Raw genomic sequence first — 27177 nt, 5'->3', positions numbered from 1 at the left:
AAATATCAAATAGAGCACGAATCATCTACACGCTGGGGTCTCGAAACAGCTCCTGACGCAACCAGGAGTTTGTAAACAGAGATGACATTTATGATACTTTTGAACTCTTTCCCAAAACAACAACAGCAATACATTCCTCACACAGAGCAAATGAAAAACAATGTTGCATCAAATTGATTAAATAAGAACATACAAATAACCGGACATTTAAATAATTATACCGTTTATCCATCCATTCCCTGAGCCTGCCTGTACTCTACATGGACTTAAGAGGTGTGAGGTCTATTCCAGTATATTGGGCCATAATAATGGTTATATTAAGTTTACTTAAAATTTCATTCACATATTTTCCAGTTTGGGGTGAAACAAGAAGACTGTTTTGAGTTTTGTAGTGTGGCAACTCCAGCTTAACGTTTAATAGCCTAATCTACACAGGAAGGACAAAATAAATGTAATTAAACCCTTGTTAGCTTTAGTCTACAGTAGCAAACAGTTCACTTCACTTATCACAAATGTTTGAAAGGGATATTATCTTTTAAAAACAGAAATGATATTGGGGTTAATCAAAATAATAGGGCTGCAAAGTGATTAGTCGCAACTAATCGAAAGCTAAATAAAATTTGTTAAAAAAAAGTTTGTCTACATAATATATGTGGGTTTACTGTGTATTTTAACTATGGATATATGAATACAAACACGCCAATGTATATATTTAATAAATGTTTACTTCTAACCTTCTTTATATAGAGTTTTGTTCCAAAATTTGATTTCAGTTATAATGGCTTCAATCAAACACACCAACTGCAGTTTGATTGATTAATTGGAATGCACAATAAAAAACTTTTTTTTTAATTATTATTATTTTTTGGGGAAACAAACTCTTCATATATAATATATACTATATAATCTATATTATACATAAATATATATATATATATATATATATATTATATGTAATTTATATGTATTTTTTATACATGTGTATTTATATACAAATAATTATTATACGCAATACACACACATACAGTATATTATGTAAACAAAAACTTGTATTTTGCATGCGATTAGTCGCGACTAAAGCATTCCTTTCAAGTATTTAAGTACAGCAAAGAAGAATTTAGAAAAGATTTTGATTTATTTTGTTAAATTAAGCCGAACAGCAATGACAGAAAAAAGGTGCACAGACTTTTCCTGTAGTAGTAGATATAGCTTTGCCTGATCCAGGAAAAAGCCTGTGCCTCTTAAACCTGAGGATACACATTAAATCACATTAAACGATATGTCAAATTTAAATATTCAAACCGTTTGGATTTCGTTTATCATAATAAATGAGAAACTAAAACGAAAATCACAAATTTGATTTTTTTGTTTTCAAATGAAGTAAAAATGAAATACATTTTGTTAGAACACACATATGGCACCATATCAACATCTTGACTCTGAACATCATGCTGATTCCAGCCTGCTACCGATTCTCAGTATTTTTCAGCCATTATTAGTACTGTCAGAGCTGACCAGCCTGTAAAGGGGTGGCTACCTTGTCCCCTTCCTGTGCTATCGCTGTATTGTTCCCATATGTATCCAGTTTCCAGATACTGCTTGTAAACATTTTTGATTAGGTTAGTCCTGAGATCTTGATAGATGGCGGCTGCTTTCTCCTTGTATGGCCCTTCAATGCTGCCATAGTGATGCAGTGCTCTAACAGCAAGGTAGTTGATGTTGATCCAAATGGGACCTCGCCAGTAGGGGGCGTCATGTTCCGTGTTCCTCTTCATGTAGAGAGGATCTGTACGCGAGAGCGAACGCAGACCGTAGGGTGTCCAAAGGCGTTCTGGATCTTGAATGTCTCGTAAAATATGCTCCAGTTTAGGGGAGTCCGGCGTCAGAACATGAAGCAAGAAAGGAAACAGGCTAACATAGCCTGACGCATTTACATACTGGAGTTTGGGAGCCCTGCGAACTGAACGAACCAGTCGGGTAACCGGAAACTGGTGCCGTGGTTGTCCGGGGGGCACATATACCTTTTCCTGCTGAAGTGACACAGATTGGGTGTGGTTGCCGTAATCACTAAAAGCACGCAGATTATCGGACCAGTGCAGTTCATTTAACAGCTCATTATTGCTGAGGGTTAGATGGGTGTTCTCGTACACTTTATGGGGTTCCCCAAGTATTCTCGCCACATTTGCCATAATCCCAGAGGCCAAGGCCATCCAGCAATACAAGTCCACGTGCCTCTCGTCAGATGAGGGGTGGGAGGCCCGTGGGTAGTCATCCAGACCGGATGTCAGGGTCTTGGGATTCAGAAAAAGATTGGTGTCTTTGTCCCTCCCGCGCCAACGGTAGGAATTAGCCATGGGTCCGGCTTGTGTGGTGTTAAACCACTCGAACCACGTCTGCAGTCTTGGGTAAAGCCTTCTCAATACAGAAAGGTGAGAGGACAGCCTATCTGGGTCGGTCTCCAGTTGCTCCACCAGCTTTTGCAGAACCAGGAACAGCGTGGGTGGGTTGGCATTTTCATTGTGCTGCACTATAAACTCGGATGGTACTTTTCTGCGTGCCTCGTCATCCAAGATTTGCTCTCGTGGGATCCAGCCTTCGATGTTGACGAGATCGAGCCAGTGTACTATGACCTCCAGTGATAACAGAGGGTCCCATTTGCTCAGAAGAAGCTGGTGAAACCCTTCGTCCCAGAGAAAGCCCCTTGGAAAGAAAGAGCGAGATGGTACCGCCGTGAAAAGTGGGCTTTCGGGATAAAGCAAGGGATGCTCATTGTAAACCGACTGTACGACTGACTGGCCGTAGAAGTATCCCATACCACCAAGCATGTTGCTCAAAGCTGCCTTGGCAAATTTTATCTGCGATGATGTGAACCCTTTTGTTTGGAGGCCAAAGGTACCCTCAAACTTCTCATCGAATGCCCCCTTACGCCTCTCCAGCTCATCTGTGAGAACAGACCCCACAAGCTGATTTGGCCGGTCGCGGAAGCTTCCAGATTCAAATAAAACTTCGATTTGGAAAGGTGTCTGAACGGTCACCTGATGCACCACAAAGTCGCTCTCTATCTTGGGATCTTGCTGCTGATTGTGAGGAGTCGTGACTTTGTGAGAATCCACAGCGAAATAAGACCTCTTTTCACCTTTGGGAGGACTGAAAATGAACTTGTGGTTTAGGCTGTTCTTTACTATATCCGTCAGCTTATCCAGGCCAGGGCTCCTGGTCTGCAGGTAATTATATCTGAAGAGAAGAGAGATAGCATATGGCAATCTGAATTTCGTTCTTTTTGCTTCACAACTAAAAGATTATAATAAGTATTAGCAAATATTATATTACCATAATCGATACTGCATTGCTATTACAAATATTTTACCTATGTATTAGAGATAACAATACGATTTAAGTATATTTTACTTTACTCTGGTTAGTACGTTCTACTTGAATTATAGCAGCAAATTTTACTTAAAAAATGTTTGTGCAAATTGAAGCTCTCCTGTGGCTCAGTGGTTAGAGGATGGTGCTAGCAACGTCATGGTTATGGGTTCGATCCCCGTGGATTGCACATAGTCAGAAACAAATGCATAGTACAATGCAATGTAAGATGCTTTGGATAAAAGTGTCTGCCAAATGCATAAATGTAAATGTTAAAAGGATTTTATTAAGTATATTCTACAGGTAATTGTTTTTCAGTCCTCTTGATAAATTTGTTAGATTTTTGACAGGGTTATTAAAGCAGTATCACTGGTACGTTTTAATGGTAATTAGAATACATTAAATGAGTGTACAGTGCTCAGTGTACTAAAAACAATCCAAATTTGTGTGTTGATGCACAACATACTTGGCATATTTGCCAGTAGCACTTTCCCCTGCGGTGGGTTTCCCAAAAGTGATCTTGAAGTTGCCCAGCTCTTCAGATGTTCCTGTGACAGAACTCAAGTGATTTTTCTCTTCTACGTGGGCTTGCAAGGAACCTTGAACGTCTGTGGCAGTGTAGAACATCAGTGAGATCACTGGAGCCTTGGCAGCAGAGCTCTGCCAATCAGAGACAAAACAAATGTGATTAAGCTCTTTGGATAATGAAACTAAATATAATTTTTCATGTGTTCATCAAAATTAAAGTCAGACACATTTTACATTAGTAAGAATGTATGAGCTTCGCATATTACTATTATTTTACGTGCGATTTTTTGTTTGTTAAATTAAGTTAAGGCATTTAGGCGAACAGATAATGCAACATCATCCATCATCTCTGTTATAATAAGACATTACAATTGTTACAAACAATTGTATGTTTTAAAACAAACTAATATTTCACAAGTTCGCCTTGCAGATAATAAGTACGAATAATGTGTATCTGTAGCTCAGTGGTAAGAAACCCAACGCCAAGGTTGTGGGTTCGATCCCAGGGGATTGCAGATACTTAGAAACAAATGTATAGGATGCAATGCAAGTCGCTTTGGATAAAAGCGTCTGCAAAATGCATAAATGTAAATAAATGGAGAGGGCTTGGAGGAACTGGGCCCGGTATATGCCCGGACTCGGCTTGTTTCCCCCTGTTATACAGAGAAGGAATGCTGCGAAAATGTAGAGGGAACAAGGTTAAGGAGTCTTGTCTATTTGTAGGGGTTTTCTCACAAGATAAAAGGATTGGTGAGATTGGTCATAGCAAGCCAGCCGGGTTAGTTATCTGATTTGCGAGATTGGTCATAGCAAGCCAGCCAGGTTAGTTATCTGCACTTGCTCCTCCCAAACTTTGTGAATAAAACATCATACTACGTAAATACAGAATACTGGTATTAATGGTCTGGTTGATTAAATCTCAATAATCTAAGACTCTTAATCTCAAATAACATTGTTTAGTTCTTTGTTTACAAAAATGTGTGCATTCCAAAGTAAGTTGTCCAACTGCTACTCAGGTAATATAAACATATATCTTCCTTAAGGCTAAAATACACTACAAGACTTTTGCTCAGATTTTGCCCAGATTTTCAGTCAGGACTTTTTGCAGAAAGTCTGTGCAGGTCTGCATATTTAATCAGTTAGTGTGTTTCTATCTGAAACTGCAAGTGTATGATGTCTAGCTTAAACAAATCTGTTCATATTTTAAAAGTCTTTGTCGTGTATTCCAGCCATTAGTGGTTAAAGTAAAACAACAAAATTACATTCCATTAATTTCATGCTCTTAAAGGGGTTTAAATGTTCATTCTTTAAACCTAAACATATTTAAAACGAAATCTATATAAAAGTAAATGAAATGAATACTGCCGTCATATCAGTATTCTGTCTAATTAAAGCGTTATGTTGATATCACGCCAGATCACAACCCGCTTTAGATGTTTTACTTGATCCCAGTTAAACCCCTAGATATTGAACCTTTTCGCTCACAGAACAAATGTAGCATGACTGTCAAATTTTACAATGGCATTAGAAAACTGAAAACTTTTGCTTTAGTATGATACTGCATTTATGCCACTAGGTTTCAGTATACAAAAATAAAGCATAACTGAATGCATGTTTAAAAGGCTCTAGCATGTGTTCATTAAAAACGACTAGCATCTGATTTGATAAGTCATATCTCATATATATTTGCTTTATAATACTCCCCAGATTTCTATATATCCTCCTAAAAAATGCTTTTTTCTTACATGTTGCTTTGCAGTAATTCTCCATGTCCAGTCACCGCCGTGATCTCCACCCATACGCTTCACAAACTCCGTAGTGAGGGTAAAATCGCGGTCATGAATCTCCTGGACTCCGAAAGAGACCCCATCATGCATCAGCCATCCATAGCCCTGCAAACGGTCCCCTTGCTCACAAGTGTGTCTCAAATTTCCATCAACATCAGCAAACTGACGCATCCACATTAAACCTAAATAAAAACAAATTACTGTCATACGTCTCAATTTCAATGCATAAAACTAAGTTGTTGTATCAATGTGCAAAACAAACCTGTTACAACAGATCTAGGACTTCTTGTTTTCATTCCAAAGTATACATGGGGGCGGTAGGAACCCCAAAATTTATCTGGAGACACAGCAGGACTTGAGCTATTAGCATTCAGAACCCGTGGAGATGGGTGTAAGGTTACGACCCTCCTGGCCAAGGCTGAGCGCATATAAAGAGCATAGAAAAACCAGATGAGGCTGAAGATGCACAGACCGATGGATATATTGATGAACAACTTTCCAATGTCAGTTTTCTTTTTCTTTTCTCTGCGTGGTGGAGCAGGCGCTTTTTCTTCTCCTGGACTAGGCACTCCATCACTTGTCAATAACCTCTTACGCCGCTTAGCCATCTTTCCTTTGACCTAACCAAGCCTATCTGGGGATGACAGTCATTCAAATGCACCTGCAAGCCACCACATACATAATTTGAGATGTCACTACATATTATACATTGTGTTATATACCACTGCATTTACTTTAATATTTGACCCCATAACTATAACGTTATCGTATCGTGATGCACATAGCGCTCCAAATTGACAATATGGCCAACTGAACCAACGAAAGATTGTCTGCATCTGCACTTAGTATTCTTTTTAAAATATTCATATTTTACAAATGTAATACTAGTTAATTAATTAAATACTCGCGATCGCGACATTTTGGTTGAAGTTACCTTATCTACGTGTCGGTACACTACTGGACATCATTATCAGCAGCATGGACACTTCCGCATTTCCTTACAGTGAAGCTGATGAGAAAAGCACAAGACATTTCTTCACAATAAAAGACCCCAAGCTTTTCAAGGGCATGCTCATAATTTAGTAAATTATGTGATTAAGTCACTGTCTAAGATGTCTTTTTCTCGATTGTAAAGACATTTAAAAAAAAAAAAACAATTATTAAATATATAATAAATAAAATGCATATATTTTGTTAAAGTCACCATGAAACGGAAGTTGCGATTGACTTGATACAAAACCAAGTGCTCTCTCTCTCTCTCTCTCTCTCTCTCTCTCTCTCTCTCTCTCTCTCTCTCTCTCTCGTTTTGTAATAATATTAATAAATGTAATATTCTATATTTTTTCACATATGTTTAATGATTTAATATAGGCATACTGACAGATAATATCTAGGAAAAAATATTTTGGTCTAAGTGTAAATAGTTAAAATACTGCTCTTAAGTTTGGAGCTCTGAAACTACATGTGATCACAACCTTTAACGTGTGCCTCTATCGCCATTGCTGTCTGATACATATTTTAATAGTATTATGTGTTTACAATTTTGTTGATTTTATTAATATAGAATATTTTTGACCTGAAGGATTAGAAAAAAGCTATTGAAAACTATTTTACAGTAGTCATTCTTTAAAAATATTTGTTATCGTCATTTTTATTATCACATGACTTTACTATGTTGCGTAACTATTTTACTTTTTGAAAGATTAATTATTAAAATCTATCATTACAAATTATTAATTACAAGCAAAGAGTATTTCAATGATAAGTTGACATTGTTCTGTATGTCAATAGTAGGCTGATGCTTACACAACATTTCAGGGAAAATGTAATGTTATTCAATAACATTGGGGTATAAGAAACCATTAGAAATATGGTTAAACTAGCTTCACCGGTTTCAGTTTAGCTTCCCAACCCTCTTGTTTGTGCTCCTTTGTGCATGACAAGATAGTTCTATGAGTTCACCCACACATTCATATAGAATATGATTGGCTATTGTGCTCCCAAAATACTTCCTTTTAAGTAATTTAAACAACCTGACAATGATGTTTCAGACAATAATACCATGGAAAGTGGTGGGTTTCAGTCCTCAACCAGAAAGAATTTGAAAAGGAAGCGAACAAAAAAAGTTGAGCATCCAAAAAGGTTGAATTAGAATAGGCTCTCTACACTTCCATTGTGTCATGTCAATCACTAGTGCACTTTACATTATTTCATACAATTGTGATGTCAACATGTATGCCTTTTGGCGTGGCCATTTTAAATACAATTATAACTTAATGCCCATCCTTAGTGAGAGAAAATGAAAGCATGCAAAAAACAAAGTGACTATTATTAATACTGAAAATGATTTTGCAACATATTGTTTAATATACATGTGCTGCTTGTAAATGGGACAGACTTCTACTGAAAGGCTGCCTCCTGAACTAAATCATATAAATAGTCCTGCCTTCTGAAACAACATAATCATTTTAGCTTTTTGGATAACATCAAGCATTAAGGTATGATATCCATTTCCTGATATTTTTCTCTAAGTTTGTGAATGTGCATATCTATAAAAGACCTTATGCCAAAACTGAGTAGTTTGTGTGTAATATAATTACTGCGTCTTTCTTTATAGGTTGAGCCACAATGTCTTACAGTTTATTCTGCATGCTTATTCTCTTTTTCGCCATGCTGCAAAATGAAAAGGGGACTTTGGCTTTCAAGACTTTGTACACTAGTTCCTTTAAACACCAACAAATAACGCAAGAAGCAATCTTTCAAACAACAGCAGAAGTGTGCAGGACTCAGGCAATTGGACAAGGGAACGATTTTTTACTGGTGAGAATACAAAATCTGCTTAATTATGATTATATGCATAATTCATCTGTTTAACAGTCTGGTGGTGTAAATAGATTAGAAATGCACATTGCATATACAATGACTTACGTCCAGAAACTCGTTTGATTTTTAAACACATTAAAGAAAAAGTATTTGGCCAGGTTTCACATACAAGGCTTATAGCTAGTCCCAGACTAAAATGAATGTGTGACCTAAATGAATAGTTTTGAACTTGCTCACAAATGTCTTAAAATGTATCTTTGCCATTGTTTTCTTTCTATATGCACACCAGTAATGTTTTAAGGCATTTTTATTAAAGCGACATAAATATCAACTAAGGCATGGTCCACCTTTAAGCTAAGCTGTGAAACCGGGCCTTTACTTTTTTTAAAGGTGTAACTAATATTTCTACACTGTGGCATTGTCGAGAGAAAATTATTTTTTTACGTTTTATAATTAGAATAATTTAGTCTGAGGTAATGGTCTTGCAGGCCTCCGACATGAATGCACCATTAATGCATACAGTACAGAATACACAGAATATAGTACATGAACACGGTTTGCCCAGATTAATTTAATGTCTTTTCTGTAGACCAGCGTTTTGACTGTTGAGTCAGTGACAAAAGCCTGTTCATCTCCTGAATCAGCCAAAGGATTCCAACAAGCTATTAGTAAAATCAGCCACTCCAATGCTTGGGTAGACTTCTGGCATGTGTCTCATGAAGAATACCATTTTGATTCAGAAAAGTTTTTGAAGGGCCGTGACCTCATTACAAAAGGAGTAGAAGCCGTTAAAGCTGCAGCCCAACAGAAAAACTACGAAACAGCTCGAGATCGGTTGGGTAAAGCTCTACATACTCTGCAGGTGTGTTATTATAAAGACCAAGTTAAGATAAATTAGAAAATAATTAAAACACAATCTAGAAATGCAAAGAACTGCAGCTTCACAAAGTGAAAGTATTTGTCTTGAACCAGTTAACAGTGATGTTTGGGGCTAAAATGTAACCAGACACTTCTGAGCCAGTCTGTGAAAACACAGCTTGTCATTTTTTTGTGATATACAGCATAGATAAAATCCTAAATAATTTAAAGAATGTTCTGTGAAAATATAGACCGTTTTATTGGACTCATGCGCGCCTGACCCCCAGCTAACTGTTTTTTAACTGTGGCTATTTAACAAACAGTTTGTGTTTGGCTAGTGTCCAATAATAACCATTTATATTTCATGTTTTTCATGTTAATATTGATTTGTATTATTATTTTACTGTTTAGTAATTTTATTTAATACAATATTTGTTGAACTTAGTTTTATGTTCATTTTAGTAAATAAACAATTTGTTGAATGGGTCCTATAGTTCGGTCGCATTTTAAAAAACTGTATGGTATATCAAACGTCGGAATTTAAAAATACTGGAGAGACAGGTTTAGCAAAGTAACGATTCTTCTCGGCTCTTTTGATTGTTATCAGAAATAATCTACAGGCATCTGTTGTTTGTGAATGTGTACCCAAAGTTCAGGCGGGGTCACAAATGTGCGCATGCTCAGTAACGTTTGTTTATATGTTAATATGAAACTGTGTATAGTCTTGATATCTAAATATTTGGTAAATAAACTCATGTAAAAGATTGAAATGAAATGAAAGTAAAATTAATATGGATGAAATAAAGCTCAATATCTCGAAATTTGATTTTGAGACATTAGCTGTTTTTACAGAATGGCTCACATTTAGGTGTGTGATGTTTCAATGTATATAATAATGTGAATGTTTCTAAATGTAAATGTTTGTCATTGATCCTCTTCAAGGACTTCTACAGTCACAGCAACTGGGTAGAACTGGGGAACCAATTTCCGTACTCCAACCTGATCAGACCTGATAGCAAAATAGAAAACATTGCAGGTACATAGACAATGTAAATCACTGACCATCCAGTTAGTACATATGTTGTTGGTCGTCTTTAAGCCTTTTATTCTGAATGCTCCAGGGTAAGCAAAAATATATGAGCCAATTATATATAACAAATTAACAACAATATGTTAACAGCTATAACAAGCAATAAAATACTTTTAAGTCAGTGGCCATCCTCCTTTGCTGAAAGGTATATATTTACATTAAGTCAATCAGCAGACACTTTTATCCAAAGCGACTTACAAAGAGTTCAGGGAACAATAAGCTATACAGGAGCAAAAATAGGGTGCTTATACAAAGTTACTAGTTTCAAAAAGAGCTAGACCACTACCTGTTGAGAGTATTCACAGAAGAGATGGGTTTTAAGTAGTTTTTTGAAGCTTGTGAGAGATGTGGTTGACCGGACCGAGTTAGGAAGACTGTTACACCAGGAAGGAGTTGTGAAGGAGAATGAGTGGGAAAGGGAGGTGGGGTGGCTGGAGAGAAGTCTTCTGTGTCAGTCAGTGGGGAGAAAGAGGAGAGCTCCATGTTTGAAGTGAGGGTAGTGTGTACCGAGGTCTGAGGTGCTGAGAATTGTTTGCTAAAGAAGATGAAGTTGTTCCCAGCGAAAAATACAGCGAAGTCCTAGGTAGGGGGAGGAGGAAGAAGAGAGCTAATGGTTTTTAAACTCTCTTTATTTATCCATGGCATCAAAATAATTGTTGCTTTCTTTAACTTGTTTTGTGGGAGAAATGGTAAAATTGAAACACAGCATTAACATCAAATAACATAAAATACATGAACACATATTATTTGTTATTGAAAAAGGCAGTCAGTTAACTTTATTTTTATGTTCCTTTGCTTTCAAGAGCAAGCCACCTGTAGAAGCTGTGATGGAGGGAACTGTATAAACAACATATTGGAGAATATTATGAGTGAGAAAAAACTGACATCCGGATACTTTGGATTCTTCAAACCATCTGGTATTAAGCTTTATAATCACCATGTTAAAATAGAAATCCTTTTACAATTATTAATTTATATAAGAGTGAGCTGTTGAATATTTTTAAAGATGTGAATGCAGACCCAGAACCATTATGTAAAAAGGCGTAATCCCCGGTTAGCCGTGCATTAAAGTTTTAAGCTTTGTCTCGTTTGTAAGCCTACATCTTTGTGTCCCGCAGAGGACTCATCCTCTAATGGATGGGGTAGACGGAAGATCCTCAACTTAGAATTAAACATTACGTCCTTCGTAGGACATACTGGCAAAAGGAAACGTGAAATACCACGTTGCTATGACAACACGTTGTGCCTGTCAAATTAATCTAAATGATATCTACATTGATTTTGAGAGGAAAAAGTTGGTTACTTTCAACCCTAAACAATGCCAAAAGAATTAAACAAATGTACCATTCCATGCCTTAATGTTTTAGACGAAATTGTGGCAAAGAATTGTGGATAATCTCTAGCAATGAAGGATTTACATCATGTGTTCTCTGAATACCTTTGAAAGTAGGTCTCATTTGAAGGGTGCATTCGTAGTGTCCTACCTGCTTTTATGAAATGAGACAGACTCAATGATGCAGCAGGCTTCCGAAACGAGACACATTCTGTGTCCAAACTTGCAACCTATCTGTGCTAAATAGTATTCCAAAATAGAATTAGTACGTCCAAAATCTTAGTAAATTGAAAATAGTATTCCAAAGATTCCCGGATGGATTACTACTTCAGTTAGAAACTCTAACGACTGATATTACTCACTACTCATTACTAAGTAGCCAGAGATTAGTGATAATCCACTGCATTAATAAATTATATAACTGATGCGCCACTAAATTAACTAATGTATGTATACAGTAAACATTACATACAAAATAAGGAATTAATTAATACCTTAATGGAAAGAAGAGCTGTATTTTTATGTGTGTGACAGTTATTGGCCACTTCCGCTTCCACTTAGTATGTCCCAGTGTGTGCACTCTCTTTTGCCATGCACTAAAAAGTACCTACTATTTCAACACAAAAACAGCACCTACTATTAGGCATAGTATAAGAAGGCGAATAGAAACACAGGGCTGTTTACGAGAAATTAATTTATTGGCACTTACTTAAAAACGGACGTCTGCCTTAAAGTTTTCTGCTATATTTATTTTATTTACTTTTGCGATTTGACTGTTGCTCAGCTCCCATGGCATCATGGGATGGAAAAGTGTGCATCCGATCCACACTCACGAATCTCTGCAGAAGTAGTAGACCATCCGGGTATTGCTCGCCTAACGTTTTTTGCACACTGAGGTTTCGGACATACTATTCATGACTCATACTCATTTTCTATATAGTATGGAAGTAAGTGATTTCAGACACAGCAAAGGTTAACAACATTTTCGGTGCTGTTTCAATGAGCACTGGCAGCACAGTCAATGCCCGATCTGAGCGTGTGCGTCCGTGTAATATGATTACATTATAGGCAGCGCACTAATTTCGAACAGTGATCCGACTGACTGGAAGTCTGGAACTACCTGTGCATTAAATGGTTTGAAACAGAATTATTGCACACCTTCCAGCCAATCAGAACTGAGTATTCAGACAGACCATGATGTTAATGTTAATCAATCACTATGATTATTGCAGGGAAGTGTAGCCATGGAAATTTTGGAGATTTTTCAAGTTTGCTAAATCCCAGAGGTGGAATTAACAAAGATACACGGTCATCCAACCATGGTCACTTGCATGACAAAGCTGCAAATATGGCCATTGCTGCAACTAGAGATCTACTGGAAGACATTAGGGGTGTGCTTGGAGACTCTGATTTCCTAAGGTTCATGCAGATAACACTATTCATTTTATACATAATTGTTCTTGGGTCCAGTGTAGTTTTTAACTGTTTTATGCAATGCACAAACAATTTACAACAATTCCCTAAAACAAGGACAGTTACATACTAGATAAATACCTATTTGTGTTTTTGTCTCATTCTTAGATTGATGGGATTCTCACAGAATTCAGTTCTGTGCTTTGCGATTGACACCACAGGAAGCATGGAAGATGACATTAAGGAAGTACAACGTGTCACATCTTACATCATTGACAGTAAAAAAGGCACAGCAAATGAGCCCTTGGAATACATTCTGGTTCCATTCAATGACCCCGGTTAGAGATACTATTTCTACTTTCACAAAGAATGTGTATGCTTCGGAAACCCTAATGAAATGCAGCATTGTTAAGATGACATGTTTACACTTCCAAAGGCTTTGGACCACTATTTAGAACAACAGATGCTGATAAATTCAAACAACAAATAAATTTGCTTCAAGCTGAAGGAGGAGGAGACGCACCAGAGCTTTGCCTCTCAGGACTACAGGTACGAGAATTGAATGTTTAATCATATTTCAAGTCTTTAATAAAAAAAACTCAATTTGAAACATTTCTCTTTTCTGATTTTCTTTCTTTGTCCAGCTGGCCCTCACTGGCTCACCCCCCAAAACAGAGATTTTTGTGTTCACAGATGCTGGTGCAAAGGATACTGAGTTGCTAAACACTGTAAAAGCATTGATTGAGAGCACAAAGTCTGTTGTAAGTAGCCAAAAATAATTTCTACGGATGTCATTCTCAAAATCTTAATATAAATGTCCATAAAGGTACTCTTAAAACACTAAAACCTTTAATAAAAACATTTATAATATATTTATTATTATTTATAACTAAATCTGAAAATTACATATCTTGTAGAGAAATGCTTTTCATGATGATGTGTTAAAATAGATGAGTTGTGAAACCCACTCACACTGTGTCCTGCCTTTTGAATAGGTGACTTTCATGCTGACTAATGTTTTTAGTGCTCGTCGGAAACGGAGGTATGATCCCAAACAAGGGCAGGGTGTCTCCAACAGAATGTCCAATCTTTTTAATGACATTTATGCGGATTTGGCTCTGGCGTCAGGAGGGCAAGCGATAGAAGTCACCAAAGAGACACTTCCTCAAGCCACCAGCATTATAGTGGACACCTCCATCCCCACCCTGGTAATGTAATCTCAAACTTTGATACTATATTAGTTTAAAATGTTTTTTTTTGCAATCATGTGTTTTACTAACATTCCTCATCAAACTGATTTGAAAATAGTTTTTTTTAAATAGCAAAATTTGTTTCAGAATCCAAGAATAAATATATTACTATAAATACTTTTGTATTGTTTTTTTTTTTGTTTCTTAAGGTAACTGTTTTCCAGGCTGTAAGGAACCCAGGAAAATTCGAAAAGTTCTCTTTTATTGTAGACTCATCATTAAAAAACCTGACAATCTATATTACAGGCAATTCTCCAGTATTTAACATAACAAGCCCATCAGGTATATTTGATGTGTACTGGTCGATACACACTACATATACTGAATGCACATGTTTAATTGTGTTGTTTACTTTCATAGGCTATTCTCAGTCCAGTGATGAATTAAGTGGACAATTGGGGCTGGTTGAGCATGTAGGAAACTTTTACACAGTGCGCCTGACTGTTTTTGACTTAGTAGGCATTTGGAACATAAACATTAGCTCATTACAGTCCTACTCCATCAAAGTCGTTGGTAATTAAAAAGAAATATTATTTCTTAATATTTAATGCTAAAATGTATTTTTCAAATGACAAAAGCAGAAGCACATCATGAAAATCTACTTTCTATGATGTGTATGCATCTCATTTTAACCCACAAACATGACGTTTCTTTATTTTAATAACCAGGCCAAAGCGACATTGACTTCCTTTTCACATTTGTTGAACTTTTGGATAGTGCTCACTCAGGCTACAGTGAATTAAGCGGCAGACCCCCAGCAAGTAGGTTTTCATACATACTTGATCAATAACTATTATCTGTCAGTGTTTCCCCTCATTTCCTCTCTCTATTTTCTTCTACAGACACTAATGTCACACTGTTCCTCACTATGGTGGGTGGGGACTCTGTTACCCCCACAGAGGTAGCTTTTGTGGATGCAGTGGGATCTCAGTCATTTAATGGAACCCTAGAAAACGTTGCAGGTGGGAATTACTTAGTCACAATGACTAATGTCCCAACTGGAGAATTTGTTGTTCGTTTGATGGGAGAGAAAAGCTCCCTGCGTTCATCTAACAAAATCTTTCAGAGACAATCTGTCACTCAGTTCAGAGCATCCAGTGTGGTTATTACTGTAAGTACTGTGCTTTCTTTTGTTGAAAGTAAAGGTTATATTTGAAACAATGTATATGCTACAAACTAATTATTCATTATTTTAAACAAAGTAGCAGAGAAACAAACTTGACACTTTAAGACCAGCAGATGTCGCCATAAACCCTGACTTGAGACTATGCTTTTAAACTCACTCTCACATGGAATTCCCATAAATCCCATAATATTCCAGTGTTATTGAAGCTACACACAAATTTAGACACAGTTAAGATACCCTTTTGAAAAAAAGTAGTCAGCCACACTATAATTGACCAAAAAAGGAGCTGAATGGTACCATGTTTCTTCAAATTTCATAAGATCAAACTCTAATTTAGATCTCCACTGCATATAAAACTTTTAATATAGGCCTAAAGCAGTTTAAATCACACTAATCAGTAGGCTATTCTCTCAATTCAAAGGCTGCGGTCCTCCGGAAGTTGTACACATTCTCCATCATACAGGAGTTACACTACAACAATGTCACGGTTTAGGACAGAACCCAAGCGCAGGCAGGCGTGTTCAATAACAAGGCTTTATTCAAACCAAAAACCCTCGATGGGGAAAACAAGAACAAAACAAGACAAAGGTGCAAATGTGCAAAGGAAAACTTCCCACAAGGGGGACAAAACAAACGATGTCCTTAGAATCACAAATAAACTATAATCACCAAACTCAAGAACAGGAAACCAGGAACACGGCTAATCCAAACGAGACAGGGTCAGCAGGACAGAATAAGGTTGGTAAATGTGAATAATGAACCGACAAGGGACAGAAGGGAAACTGGGACTAGATGAAGGGAAACACTACCGATAACACAAGGAGAGTGGCAGCAGGTGACAGGAATTAAACACTAAGGGAAAGCTGACAGGAGGATTGCACGGGGCAGGGGAAGGGAAGGAAAAACTAAGGGGAAGATGGTTCAGGTATGGTGACAGCACTCAACACTAATGCGCCACTTACAGGGAAACAAGGGGGCGGGGCTAAAGGACCCGACACCGGAGAGAGAGCATGGCGTTACAAACCAAAACAATGCTCTTTCTCCACACAAAAAACATGGAACTGACACGATCCTGCCACAAGACTCGAAAACCAAGACAAGGAGAGGTAGGATCATGACAAACAATTCTCTTCTGGACCAGCAACAACAATATAAAGACATTTCCCTGCAAACTGTAACTCACTGGCATTTGCAAACACACCCTTCCTCATGTCTAACTATTATTTAAGTTCTCCACATTTAAGGCTTCACATTGTGCTCACTCCTGTGCAGACTCTGGCTCCAAATGATATCATCTGCACAAAATGTGTTCTTTAGGCTTGTTCGACTTGATGCAGCGCCGCAAGTTCCGACAGGCGCATGACCTGGAGTACCAGGAGAGCGATGCGAAAGATAACTTTTTATGCTTTTTCGAATCACTCTTGCGGTACTTTAATGTCATCCGCCTGTCGGATCTTGCGGCGTCGCATCAAGTCGAACAAGCCTTTTGTCTTGAAGATATTCTCAAATGACAAACCATTACATAATTATTTGCCGCTCCTTCTCTCGCCTCTGGGCTTTCAAGTGCAATGGATTTATCGCAAAAGTCAGGGCGGGAAGATTTGAAACTGAAGTGACAGATTTGAGAGGTTGTAGATGCCTATTTGTGTTTGCAATTTAAATCTGAATCTAGGAAAACGTGTGAAAATGTGCTATGCATTTGTATCTGCCAATGTATTTTGAAAATACCAGTTCACACATTTGTGAAATTTTTTTCTGCAACTTCAAAATCAGAAGACATATTTGTGAGTTTTGTCCACATGTGAAACTCTCAAAATTCAACTTCGAGTTTTTATTTTACAAGTTTTCACATTGGGGCTGTGAAAGTTCATTTAAGTGTAGGCAGGTACAAATACTTACTTTATATATCTCTTTTTTTACCTTCATAATTTTGATTAAATTTCTGTTTTTACTCTTAGGCTCAGACAGATATGGTGTGGGAACCTGGAAAGACTCTAAGCATCCCTTTCACAGTAATGCACAGTGGCTCTAATGAACTCCTTAACATTAATGCCAGAAATGATCGTGAGTTTGTCATAGAGTTTCCCACCACTATGCGCATTGAAAGTGGGAGTAGTGGCAATGGCACTGTCAATATTACTGCACCCTCAGCCACTCCTTCAGGCACTGAGGTGACTCTAACTTTAGAGGGAACAACACCAGAGGGAGGCGATTTCAACTACGCCGTGCTAAGGCTAACAGTTGTTGCCTCGGTAAGGACTTACCTAAATGCATTCGTATTATTTAGTTCAACAATGTAAAAAGGTTATAAATTATTATAAGTATTTAACACCTATTTTAAATTTGAGTTTTCCACTAACTCAGTTGGTAGAGCATTGCATTTGCACTGCAAAAGGTGTGGAAACACATATGCTACTAACAAAAAAAGTGCACTTAAAAAAAAGAAAAGCAGTCACTGGATAAAATCGTCTGCCAAATGAACAGACATAAATTCGATAATTTTATTTTATCAGCTAGGGAGTTTTGAATGTTAAAATAAATGTGCATTTATCCATTCCCCCCACAAGATTACAGACCTCACTCCTCCAGTTTGTGAGATTGTTAGCTTAAATGCTAACTGCACAAGCAACTGTAGCTTATCCTCGTGGGAGCTCACAGCCAACTTTACGGATGGAAATGGTACAGGAATTACGAGTGTGACAGTCTGGCAGGGTCTTGGAAACCTCACAACTAGCACCATGCTCGGGGACAGAGGTGTAAATGCGACTCTGGCATTCTACAGAGCTTCCTGCTGCTCTCAAGAAATGGAACTGGTTGCTGTAGATGGAGCTGGAAATGTTGGCACATGCTCAAAATCAATAAGGCCTGATGATGCCCAAACGTCCAACCCCTCCTTATTTACTTTGACTACAACACCAAACACCTTATCCACTGCAACTACAACAAACAAAACAACCACAACTTTGTCGTCTTTCATTAATGCCACTACCAACAGTGCCAGACATTCATTGTATGTCTCTTTGTGGGTTACCGTGGAAGCTATATTGCTTTTCCATGTATTATGCTTCTAACTGTTTGAACTTGGTTGCCCTTCGTACTGTACAAATCTTTCTTCGGTGCTTGTTTATTAGTATTGCCTAGCAGCAATATTTCCTATAGTAATGATAACTAATAACGTTATATTAAAGGCGGGGTGTCTGATTTCCAAATTACACTTGTTTAGACAAAGTCGGGTGAGACAACCTTGTAGCCAATCAGCAGTAAGATGCACAGGACAGCCATTAGTTGAGCCGAGCAAATTTGGGTAATTTGAACACCAACAACGGCTAAGAGAAATCGGACACCCTGCCTTTAATCACACGGTTGTTGCTTTCAGTTGTTGTGTAGAAACTTAATTAAAACAGCATTACTGATGCAGAAAAAAATAATCAATACTTAACATGATAAGATTTCTGTGATCTAAACGTGAAAGCTGCAGTTTACAATTTTCATGGTATTAGCAGCATTGTACTTATAAAAACAAACCTACTGTAAAGGTGATTGGGAGGGCTTGAAATAGTATGATTGATTTGTGATGTCAGTATCATCAAAAGCATGAATTTAAACATATTTTAATCAAATAAACTTTCACTTGGAATAAAATGCCTTAAGTGTAAAAATGTGGTCATTATTTAAAGAATGTAAAATGTAATTTAAGGGTTATATGTCAATACAAGTCAAAGGAGACAAATACTTGGCTAATGACAATCCCTTTAATTAATAATGCACAATAAAACGAAGCGTATGCATTAAAAAAAAAGATAAACAATTTTCATCTTATGTTGCCTTTAATGCCCCTTGTTATGTATATTGACTCAATGTCCCCGCAATGTGAACCATTTAACCAATGTGAACCAGTTTGACCATTACGTTTTATTAGCAACCTATCCAAACGTTAAACATCTTCAACATAAATATATTTTAAAGGCGGTGTGTCCGATTTCTGAATTACGCTTGTTTAGACAAAGTCGGGCCGAGTAGCAAAACAACCTTGTAGCCAATCAGCAGTAAGGTTCACAGGATGGACATTAGTCTAGCCGAGCACTGACGAAAGCGAAAGATGGGGTAGGGGTGTGTTTGTTTTGGTGATTTGAACATCAACAACGGCTAAGCAAAATCCGAGACCCCGCCTTTAACTAATTATTTTGGCTCTGGTGGTGTTTCACAGTTTATCAGTTGGAATAGAAAAACAGCCTGAAAGGGATTTCAAAAACATTGTTCCTCTGTATCATTATTATAGCAATTGTGTGGACTCCACTATTCTCTTAAACTTAATCTATTTTTAAAACTTTAAAGTTATTATTCTTGGCGTGAATGTGCCTTAAATATATTGAGAGAGAAACTTGAGGAGTCTTTTCCACCATTTAGGCTACATTTGTCAATCAGGACTTAACTGAGACAAACAGTTTCTCTGTTGGTGCTTTACTAGAATGTACTTGTATGCAAACATCCTTCCACACCGTTCGCACGTGAACGGCTTCTCACGTGTGTGGATCTTCATGTGCGTTTTAAGGTTAGATGACTGGTTGAACATTTTCCCACACTGGTTACAACCATAGGGCTTCTCGCCTGTATGAACATTCACATGCTTTTTAAGGTTACTCTGGTCAGAGAAATGCTTGCCACAGTGCAGGCATCTGAATGGTTTCTCTCCCCTATGAATGCTGTGGTGCCTTTTGAGACTGGATGCCTGACTAAATCGTTTACCACAGAGTGTACAGCTGTGAAGCCTCTCCCTTGTATGGAGCTTCTGGTGCCGAAGCAGAGTACTGGGTTGAGAGAAAGCTTTCCCGCAATGTTTACACAAAAACTTGTCTTTCCTTTGCATCCGAGCACGGTCCGGCAGTTTGAAAGAAAGGGAAAATGGGGATAACTCGGATGGAGAAATTACCACTTTCTCAAGTCCACAAGCTCCATCATGTATTACATGATGGTCCACATCATGGACAGGCAAGTCATTAGAGTTTATCTGAGTTGCATAGGAGCATGTCGGATCTGTGCTCCCTCTGTACATCAGAAACTGATTTAGAGAAGGTCCCGCATTACAGTCAGACTCAGTGTATGAGTGATTGTTTGTGGCTACATCAAATGTACTGGAATCCCATGAGGCATACGATGTGACCGAATGCAGGTTAGTCTCTGCCTCAGGACGTCTCTCCATTCTGAGTTCACCTATTATGAAATATAACATGCTTAAATGGAAATATGGAATTCTTTGAATTAAGCCTCTAAAAACATTAAACAACATTGTATTTACCACCAAGCATATGAGTGTCTGGACCTGTAGCAATCATCTCCTGAGGGTTTTCATTCTTCAGGAGATCAGGTTGAATTCCATTAGTCTGACAGGAGAGCAAGCAATAATTTTAAGCAAATTTTTTTTACGATTAAGATCTTTTTATAAGAGCTGATGCAAAATGTTTAAATATTAATCAAAAGATGGCTTTTGAATGTTGGTAAATCCACAATTGTTCTTTGTATCTGATGTTTATGTGGTAAAACTGAGTAACATATAAAGGCTGGTTTGATTTTATATACGATTTATATTCCATGGAAATACATAGCGAACATTTAAGTCTTTAATTGTTTAAAGCATATGCAGCTTTTTAAAGTAAATATTGTGGGACTTGTCATGATGGGACAAAAGCCCCATAGGAGTGCAAGCTTTAAGATCCTTGTTAAGATTGTTTTAAGTTCTCCTACCTAAAAATAAGCAAGCATATTCTAGTGTCACTCCTTGAGAAATACAAAATCGTCAGCCAGTACACCAGCTGTACAGTACATTTACAGGTGTGTTCACATGTTGCCATATCTCATACTGACCTGTTGATGGCAGTGTTGAACACTAATAGTGTTCTGGTCTATGAAGCTATCTCTTTTGACTGATACAAATATCCCTGCATTTCCATACTGGGTGTCATCTTTTTCTAAAAGAAAATGGATGAACCAGAAAATATTAAGTAAACAATGTATAGTTTATAGTTAATAATATTTAAAATGTTGCTAGCTTAAACACAGCATGTTACACTTTCATTCTTATAAAACTAAATAAGTGCTTTCATTTATAAATCTTATATTTTGTTGCCAAGCAGTGTGAAAGGCATCAATTAAGTACCGACCTGACAACTTGGTTATACAATTACCTCTAAATGGGTGACACAATTCAAAATAATTACAAAACGATCACTCACGGTTTTCAGTAGTGGTTGCCTCACTTTCTGAATCTTCAACATTTATGTTATCAGGTCTTTCCTCTTTGATGATGAGAACATCTGGCTCCTCATCCCCTTCGGACTAATAAAATACACAATACTGTTATTATGTAAGAGCGCTTTTCCACCATCATGGCAAATTGTTGTAAGCTCAGTCTGGAATGGTTACATTTAAGTTTTCACATGAGCCTGGTTCAACATGGGACGATTACAAACTGTTCTTGGCTGGGAATCGTGCTAATAGAATGCGTGCAGAGACGCTATAGCTCAGTCCCTTGTGTTTCCAACCAGCACCTAACGTGTTTGTGATTACATTCTGAAGGTTTCCGTTATCAGCCCTGCAGTGGAAAATAAAAACATTTACGTACTGGCTGGCCCAGATCGTCACGGAGTGGAACGATTAAGCAACGAGAACGATTCGACGAGATTGTGGAAAAGTGTGTGCATGTAGGTTTTTGTATGAACACTATTAGAGCGATTTTCCATCATGCCAAATCGTTCTCATTGCTTAATCGTACCACTCCATGCCAGCCAGTACGTAAATGGTTACATTTTCCACTCTGTTTGACTGTAATGGTTTTGTCAGTGGTCAATGTCAGTTACGATTAGGGTAGCAGATGGCTGATATTAATATAACATAACATTGACTTCATAAATTAACAATTATATTTTATTTTCTCTACACCAAACCCATTTGAAAAAATTGAAAATATATAGCATGAGTTGTGTGGAGTCATTTCATAATGTTTATGAAGCCATAAAGGGTTTGAACGACATAATAGTAAGTAAATAAATGACATTTTCATTTTTTAAAGAACAATCGCTTTAAGCAATCAACTGCATGAAAGTGTAATCAATTACCAGTAAGCTGTTGGCTATCAGTTGTAATCAGACTAACTTCTAAAAAGTTAACTACGTATGAATATTATACAGACCTGGTGAAGATGAAGTATTTTGGGTAGAAGCGAGACCTCCTCGGAACGCTCTGACCTCTCATTATTCAGCGAGCCCACTCTAACTCTGACAATCCTCTCTGCGAAAAGTCATACATTTCGTTCTTTATCAATAAATGTTCCCCCTGTTTCATATATACTGTTACATTACACCGCGTTTAGTTAAAAACGGGTGTATCTTTCAACCGATTGACTACTGCGCATGTACCTGATACTTTGTCGCTTGTTTTGGAACAGTCCGTTGACGCGTTTCTCAGTTTGTGGGCTCTGCGATAAAACGATTCTCGAATTTCTATCATTTTTAATTTCTTTTTAATAAGGTTGTTTTCCTTGCGGCTGTGTGATATTTCAAGCAGTAACTCGCTGTAGCTGTCTTCAACAAGTCGGCAGATTTCTGCTACAGCGGCGTTTGCGAGCACTTCCATAACGGACGCTATTTGTGTTTGAAACGTTAAAACATTGGCCATTGCGCAGATGTCTACACACAATGCTATAAAGGTTAAACGGTTCTCCAATAATATGTGGGAGACAATTCGTACAATCAATCCAATGACATGAGTGTATTTACCAACGCTTTCTCGTAGCAAAAACAATGAGTCGACGACATCCGCTTGTGGTTTTCAAAATAAAAGCCAACAGCCATACGTATTTTCCCATTAAGAAATTACATAGGTTGAAATATATTAATAATAAATAAATTATGTATATTTAAATGTTAAAATATTAAATAGGTTTGTATACAAATAGATGTATATGTATATGTAAATCTATTTTGCAATAGATGCTAAACATTTATTTAAATATTACATTTTTGCACTTTTTAATATTTTTCAAATATTAACCATGTGTAAAAACCCGTGCATTTAATTTAATTTACATTATATATATATATATATATATATATATATAATATATGTTTATTTCCTTTGTATGTAAATGCATTTTTAAAAAATGTAAAATACAAATATTGCTATATTTGTAAAAAAAAAAAATGTAAAATACAAATATTGCTATATGCAGATTTAAAGTTCAGTAAAAGTTAGCCTCACATATAACTTATTTTAGCACTAAAGCGCTTGTGAAATACTATTAAAGTAAGAATGAAGGAAAATTTAAGTTTTGTTTTCTGAAATATGCAAGTTATGCGCACCAATTGGCAAAGCTTAAAGGGATAGTTCACCTAAAAAATAATGATGTCATCATTTATTAACCCTATGGATATTTCAATCCTGTATGACTTTCTTCTGCAGAACACAAAATAAGATATATTAAGATTCACTTGGATCGGTTTTGTGTCCATAGAATAGAAGTGAACAGGGTCCATTTTACAAAATATATTTTGTGTTCTGTGGAAGAAAGAAAGTCATACAGGTTTGAAATGAGAAAAGGGTAAGTAAATGATGAAAGATTTAGGGGGCGAACTGTCTCTTTAAATGTGAATGTGAATAAAAAAAGCTTGCAGCTAAGGAACTGGGACGGGTAGTATGCGTGTTTGACGTGCTGTTCCGGGCCGAGGGATCTGAGCTCAGTAATCCTCCTCGAACTCTGAGCACCTGCCCCTACTCACAAAACATGTTCTGAAAGAGTTCCCACGCAAAAGATGGGATTTTTACAAAACTAACTTGACAAAAAATTTGCTCACCTGCACACCAACTCGGACCCATGCGTACAGACATTTTTGGAGACAGCAGTTTGGCGACACGGATGGTGAGTTGAGGGACTGACGGAAGTTGCTTACTGATACTTATTACCATAAATGTACAAATCACTTTAATCCTCATTGTGAGTCCTTATCATAAATACATGAATGTTCACAATACCAATTTAAATAAAGTTATAAGTTATATATAGTATTTATTTTACAGCTGTGTCATTTTTTGTCCCTTTAGTTTATTTACCACAAAATGACACATAATATATTAAATGACACAATGAGTTAAATAGCACAACACAACAAAAATGTATAATTAAAACATCTTTTATGAGCGTATACATCGGCTGGTAAGTTCCCAATCAAAAGCTACTCTCGATGCTGTGTTTAAAACGCTATGGGAGAACGTCTTTGTTTGACCAGTTGTGAAGCATATGTGTCAAACACGGAATATTTTTTGGCTTTAAATAACCTCGGCAGGTGACGTGGCTGATTACACCACCACCTGCAGGTTATAAATAAGCCTGGCGTTAACACGTCTTCAGGTTCTTTTGTCTTCAAGGACCGCTTTGTGTGCATGTGTGTTTTTACATAGCAAAAGCATTTAGACATAGTGTAATGGACAGTAGGGCTCGTTGTTATATAGGTTCTAAGCACTACGGTTACTTAGCCTTATATACACTCCCTGGCCACTTTATTAGGTACACCTTACTTGTACCGTGTTGGACCCCCTTTTGCCTTCAGAACTGCCTTAATCCTTCGTGGCATAGATTCAACAAGGTACTGGAAACATTCCTCAGAAATTTTGGTCCATATTGACATGATAGTATCACGCAGTTGCTGCAGATTTGTCGGCTGCACATCCATGATGTGAATCTCCCGTTCCACCACATCGCAAAAGTTCTCTATTGGATTGAGATCTGGTGACTGTGGAGGCCATTTGAGTACAGTGAACTCATTGTCATGTTCAAGAAACCAGTCTGAGATGATTCACGCTTTATGACATGGTGCGTTATCCTGCTGGAAGTAGCCATCAGAAGATGGGTACACTGTGGTCATAAAGGGATGGATATGGTAAGCAACAATACTCAGGTAGGCTGTGGAGTTGACACGATGCTCAATTGGTACAAATTGACCCAAAGTGTGCCAAGAAAATATCCCCCACACCATTACACCACCACCACCAGCCTGAACAGTTGATACAAGGCAGGATGGATCTATGCTTTCATGTTGTTGAGGCCAGATTCTGACCCTACCATCCGAATGTCGGAGCAGAAATCGAGACTCATCAGACCAGGCAACGTTTTTCCAATCTTCTATTGTCTAATTTTGGTGAGCCTGTGCGAATTGTAGCCTCAGTTTCCTGTTCTTAGCTTTCAGGAGTGGCACCCGGTGTGGTCTTCTACTGCTGTAGCCCATCCACCTCAAGGTTCGATGTGTTGTGCGTTCAAAGATGCTCTTCTGCATACCTCCGTTGTAACGAGTGGTTATTTCAGTTACTGTGGGCTTTTTATCATGTAGCGTCTGGTCGGACCAAAGGCCAACACACGGGATCGTAAAATGTAAATGGCCGAGCTATCACCTATCTGGACTGACCAGGGGACATTCCGACACTCTCCCTGAGCTTCAAAGGCATTCTCGGGGGGGGGGGGGTCCCGAATGCGTACTAAGGTGACAAAAGCCATGTGGCACCAGGAACAGAGAGAGATTCAAAGTCTACCAAAGAATGTCTCTTTCTCCCCTCTTGCCACCTTAGAAAGGCTTAAAGTGTAAATAATTGTTTCTACCATTTATGTTTGTTCCCATGATATGCTAGCCTAACCATAATATCAAAGGCATAGGTGTTACACCGTAACTAGGCTCATAATTGTGTTCTTGTACAAATTATGGGTCAATGTTCTAATAACCCTATCATGTTTCATACATAAAGGTTCCCATTTCCCTTCTTTAGATGATGGTGTATAGCACAGTAATGTATTGTATACCATACTTGTTTTATTTTCATCTAAGAATATTACAGCGCCAAAACTTCCAGTTGACCATAAATGCAAATGAGCTGTTGAGCCGGACAAAGGAACATTTCCCGCTCAAAAATCAGCTCACTACATTGGATCGCCCACTCGGGAGGGGCGTGACGCCCTCAGGGTTAAAACATCTGTGCACGGAAGAAAATATCTGGTCTATTTATAAATAGCTGCGCATAAGTTTTACCCCTTTCAATAAGGAGATTGTCCCTAATGGTTTATGCAGATGTGAATTGCTGAGGTAATACTGCCACTCCTACTTTGTCTATTACTTTCATTCTTTACTGCTTTTACGTTCCATGGGTGTTTGTCTAATTGTTCATCATTGTTTAGTTAGTTGGTTTATTTCCCCTTTGTCTCGTGTTTATTAAAATCCCAAAAAGTACATTTGAACTGAATATGTTATTTGCACCACATGCTCGAAGTCAATGAAACTAAGATATTAACGTTACCTACGCTTTAGCATATTACTATTTCAGTGATATAAACTGTACGAACCTAGGAAGTATTAATTTGTCCTGATCAGAAAATTAAGACTATTTAGACGTTCGTAAGGCAGTAATCCCTTATTGAGAATTGAGTGGGAAATCTATAACTATAGTTTGCAGGACAAACGAAATAGTCAGATCACTTAAACAATTCTATAGAGGTTACTTGTACTAAATTAAACATATTTCCTTATCGGGAAATTTGAGATTTAATATGAACGACCAGCAGATTATAT

General features: G+C 37.4%; 3 protein-coding genes across 4 annotated transcripts; 1 reads left to right on the top strand and 2 right to left on the bottom strand.

Annotated features, from left to right (window-relative positions):
• Positions 1 to 1011: 1011 nt before the first annotated feature.
• mogs (mannosyl-oligosaccharide glucosidase) lies at positions 1012 to 6699 on the bottom strand. Of its 2 annotated transcripts, none has more exons than XM_079461417.1 (5): positions 6616 to 6699; positions 5944 to 6342; positions 5640 to 5863; positions 3833 to 4026; positions 1012 to 3234 (listed from the first exon to the last, which is right to left on the bottom strand). In XM_079461417.1, exons 2-5 carry the CDS (start codon positions 6287 to 6289, stop codon positions 1476 to 1478), a joined length of 2523 nt encoding a protein of 840 aa, XP_079317543.1. In that variant the 5' UTR covers positions 6290 to 6342; positions 6616 to 6699; the 3' UTR covers positions 1012 to 1475. The 2 variants fall into 2 exon arrangements, with proteins under 2 accessions (XP_079317543.1, XP_079317544.1); XM_079461418.1 differs by having other exon boundaries at positions 1120 to 3234; positions 5944 to 6315; positions 6616 to 6697.
• Positions 6700 to 8142: 1443 nt separating this feature from the next.
• On the top strand, positions 8143 to 16120 carry LOC306897539 (von Willebrand factor A domain-containing protein 7-like). Its single transcript, XM_079462364.1, has 14 exons — positions 8143 to 8179; positions 8299 to 8501; positions 9094 to 9366; positions 10305 to 10398; positions 11256 to 11369; positions 13018 to 13204; positions 13367 to 13536; positions 13635 to 13747; positions 13843 to 13959; positions 14194 to 14406; positions 14598 to 14730; positions 14809 to 14961; positions 15117 to 15209; positions 15291 to 16120. Exons 2-14 carry the CDS (start codon positions 8310 to 8312, stop codon positions 15602 to 15604), a joined length of 2166 nt encoding a protein of 721 aa, XP_079318490.1. The 5' UTR covers positions 8143 to 8179; positions 8299 to 8309; the 3' UTR covers positions 15605 to 16120.
• Positions 16121 to 18036: 1916 nt separating this feature from the next.
• LOC306897541 (uncharacterized protein) lies at positions 18037 to 23387 on the bottom strand. Its single transcript, XM_079462366.1, has 6 exons — positions 22987 to 23387; positions 22761 to 22858; positions 21805 to 21907; positions 21437 to 21540; positions 20871 to 20955; positions 18037 to 20785 (listed from the first exon to the last, which is right to left on the bottom strand). The coding sequence occupies exons 1-6, from the start codon at positions 23243 to 23245 to the stop codon at positions 19992 to 19994; spliced, it is 1443 nt and encodes a 480-aa protein (XP_079318492.1). The 5' UTR covers positions 23246 to 23387; the 3' UTR covers positions 18037 to 19991.
• Between the last annotated feature and the right edge of the window lie 3790 nt (positions 23388 to 27177).

This window comes from Barbatula barbatula (assembly GCF_947034865.1).
Source record: "Barbatula barbatula genome assembly, chromosome: 8".
Taxonomy (NCBI): domain Eukaryota; kingdom Metazoa; phylum Chordata; class Actinopteri; order Cypriniformes; family Nemacheilidae; genus Barbatula; species Barbatula barbatula.
This window is presented reverse-complemented; position numbering and strand designations above follow the sequence as displayed.

Excerpts from the sequence above, each read along its gene's own strand:
- LOC306897539 (XM_079462364.1), top strand. The coding sequence starts at position 8,310 with ATGTCTTACAGTTTATTCTGCATGCTTATTCTCTTTTTCGCCATGCTG. Across the intron at positions 13,748-13,842 it reads TTTGCCTCTCAGGACTACAG|CTGGCCCTCACTGGCTCACC; the intron begins GTACGAGAATTG and ends TTCTTTGTCCAG. Across the intron at positions 14,962-15,116 it reads CTACTCCATCAAAGTCGTTG|GCCAAAGCGACATTGACTTC; the intron begins GTAATTAAAAAG and ends TTTAATAACCAG.
- mogs (XM_079461417.1), bottom strand. The coding sequence starts at position 6,289 with ATGGCTAAGCGGCGTAAGAGGTTATTGACAAGTGATGGAGTGCCTAGT. Across the intron at positions 5,864-5,943 it reads TCCTAGATCTGTTGTAACAG|GTTTAATGTGGATGCGTCAG; the intron begins GTTTGTTTTGCA and ends GTTTTTATTTAG. Across the intron at positions 3,235-3,832 it reads GCTACTGGCAAATATGCCAA|ATATAATTACCTGCAGACCA; the intron begins GTATGTTGTGCA and ends TCTTCTCTTCAG.
- LOC306897541 (XM_079462366.1), bottom strand. The coding sequence starts at position 23,245 with ATGGCCAATGTTTTAACGTTTCAAACACAAATAGCGTCCGTTATGGAA. Across the intron at positions 22,859-22,986 it reads AACAAGCGACAAAGTATCAG|AGAGGATTGTCAGAGTTAGA; the intron begins GTACATGCGCAG and ends GACTTTTCGCAG. Across the intron at positions 20,956-21,436 it reads TTCAACACTGCCATCAACAG|ACTAATGGAATTCAACCTGA; the intron begins GTCAGTATGAGA and ends CTCTCCTGTCAG.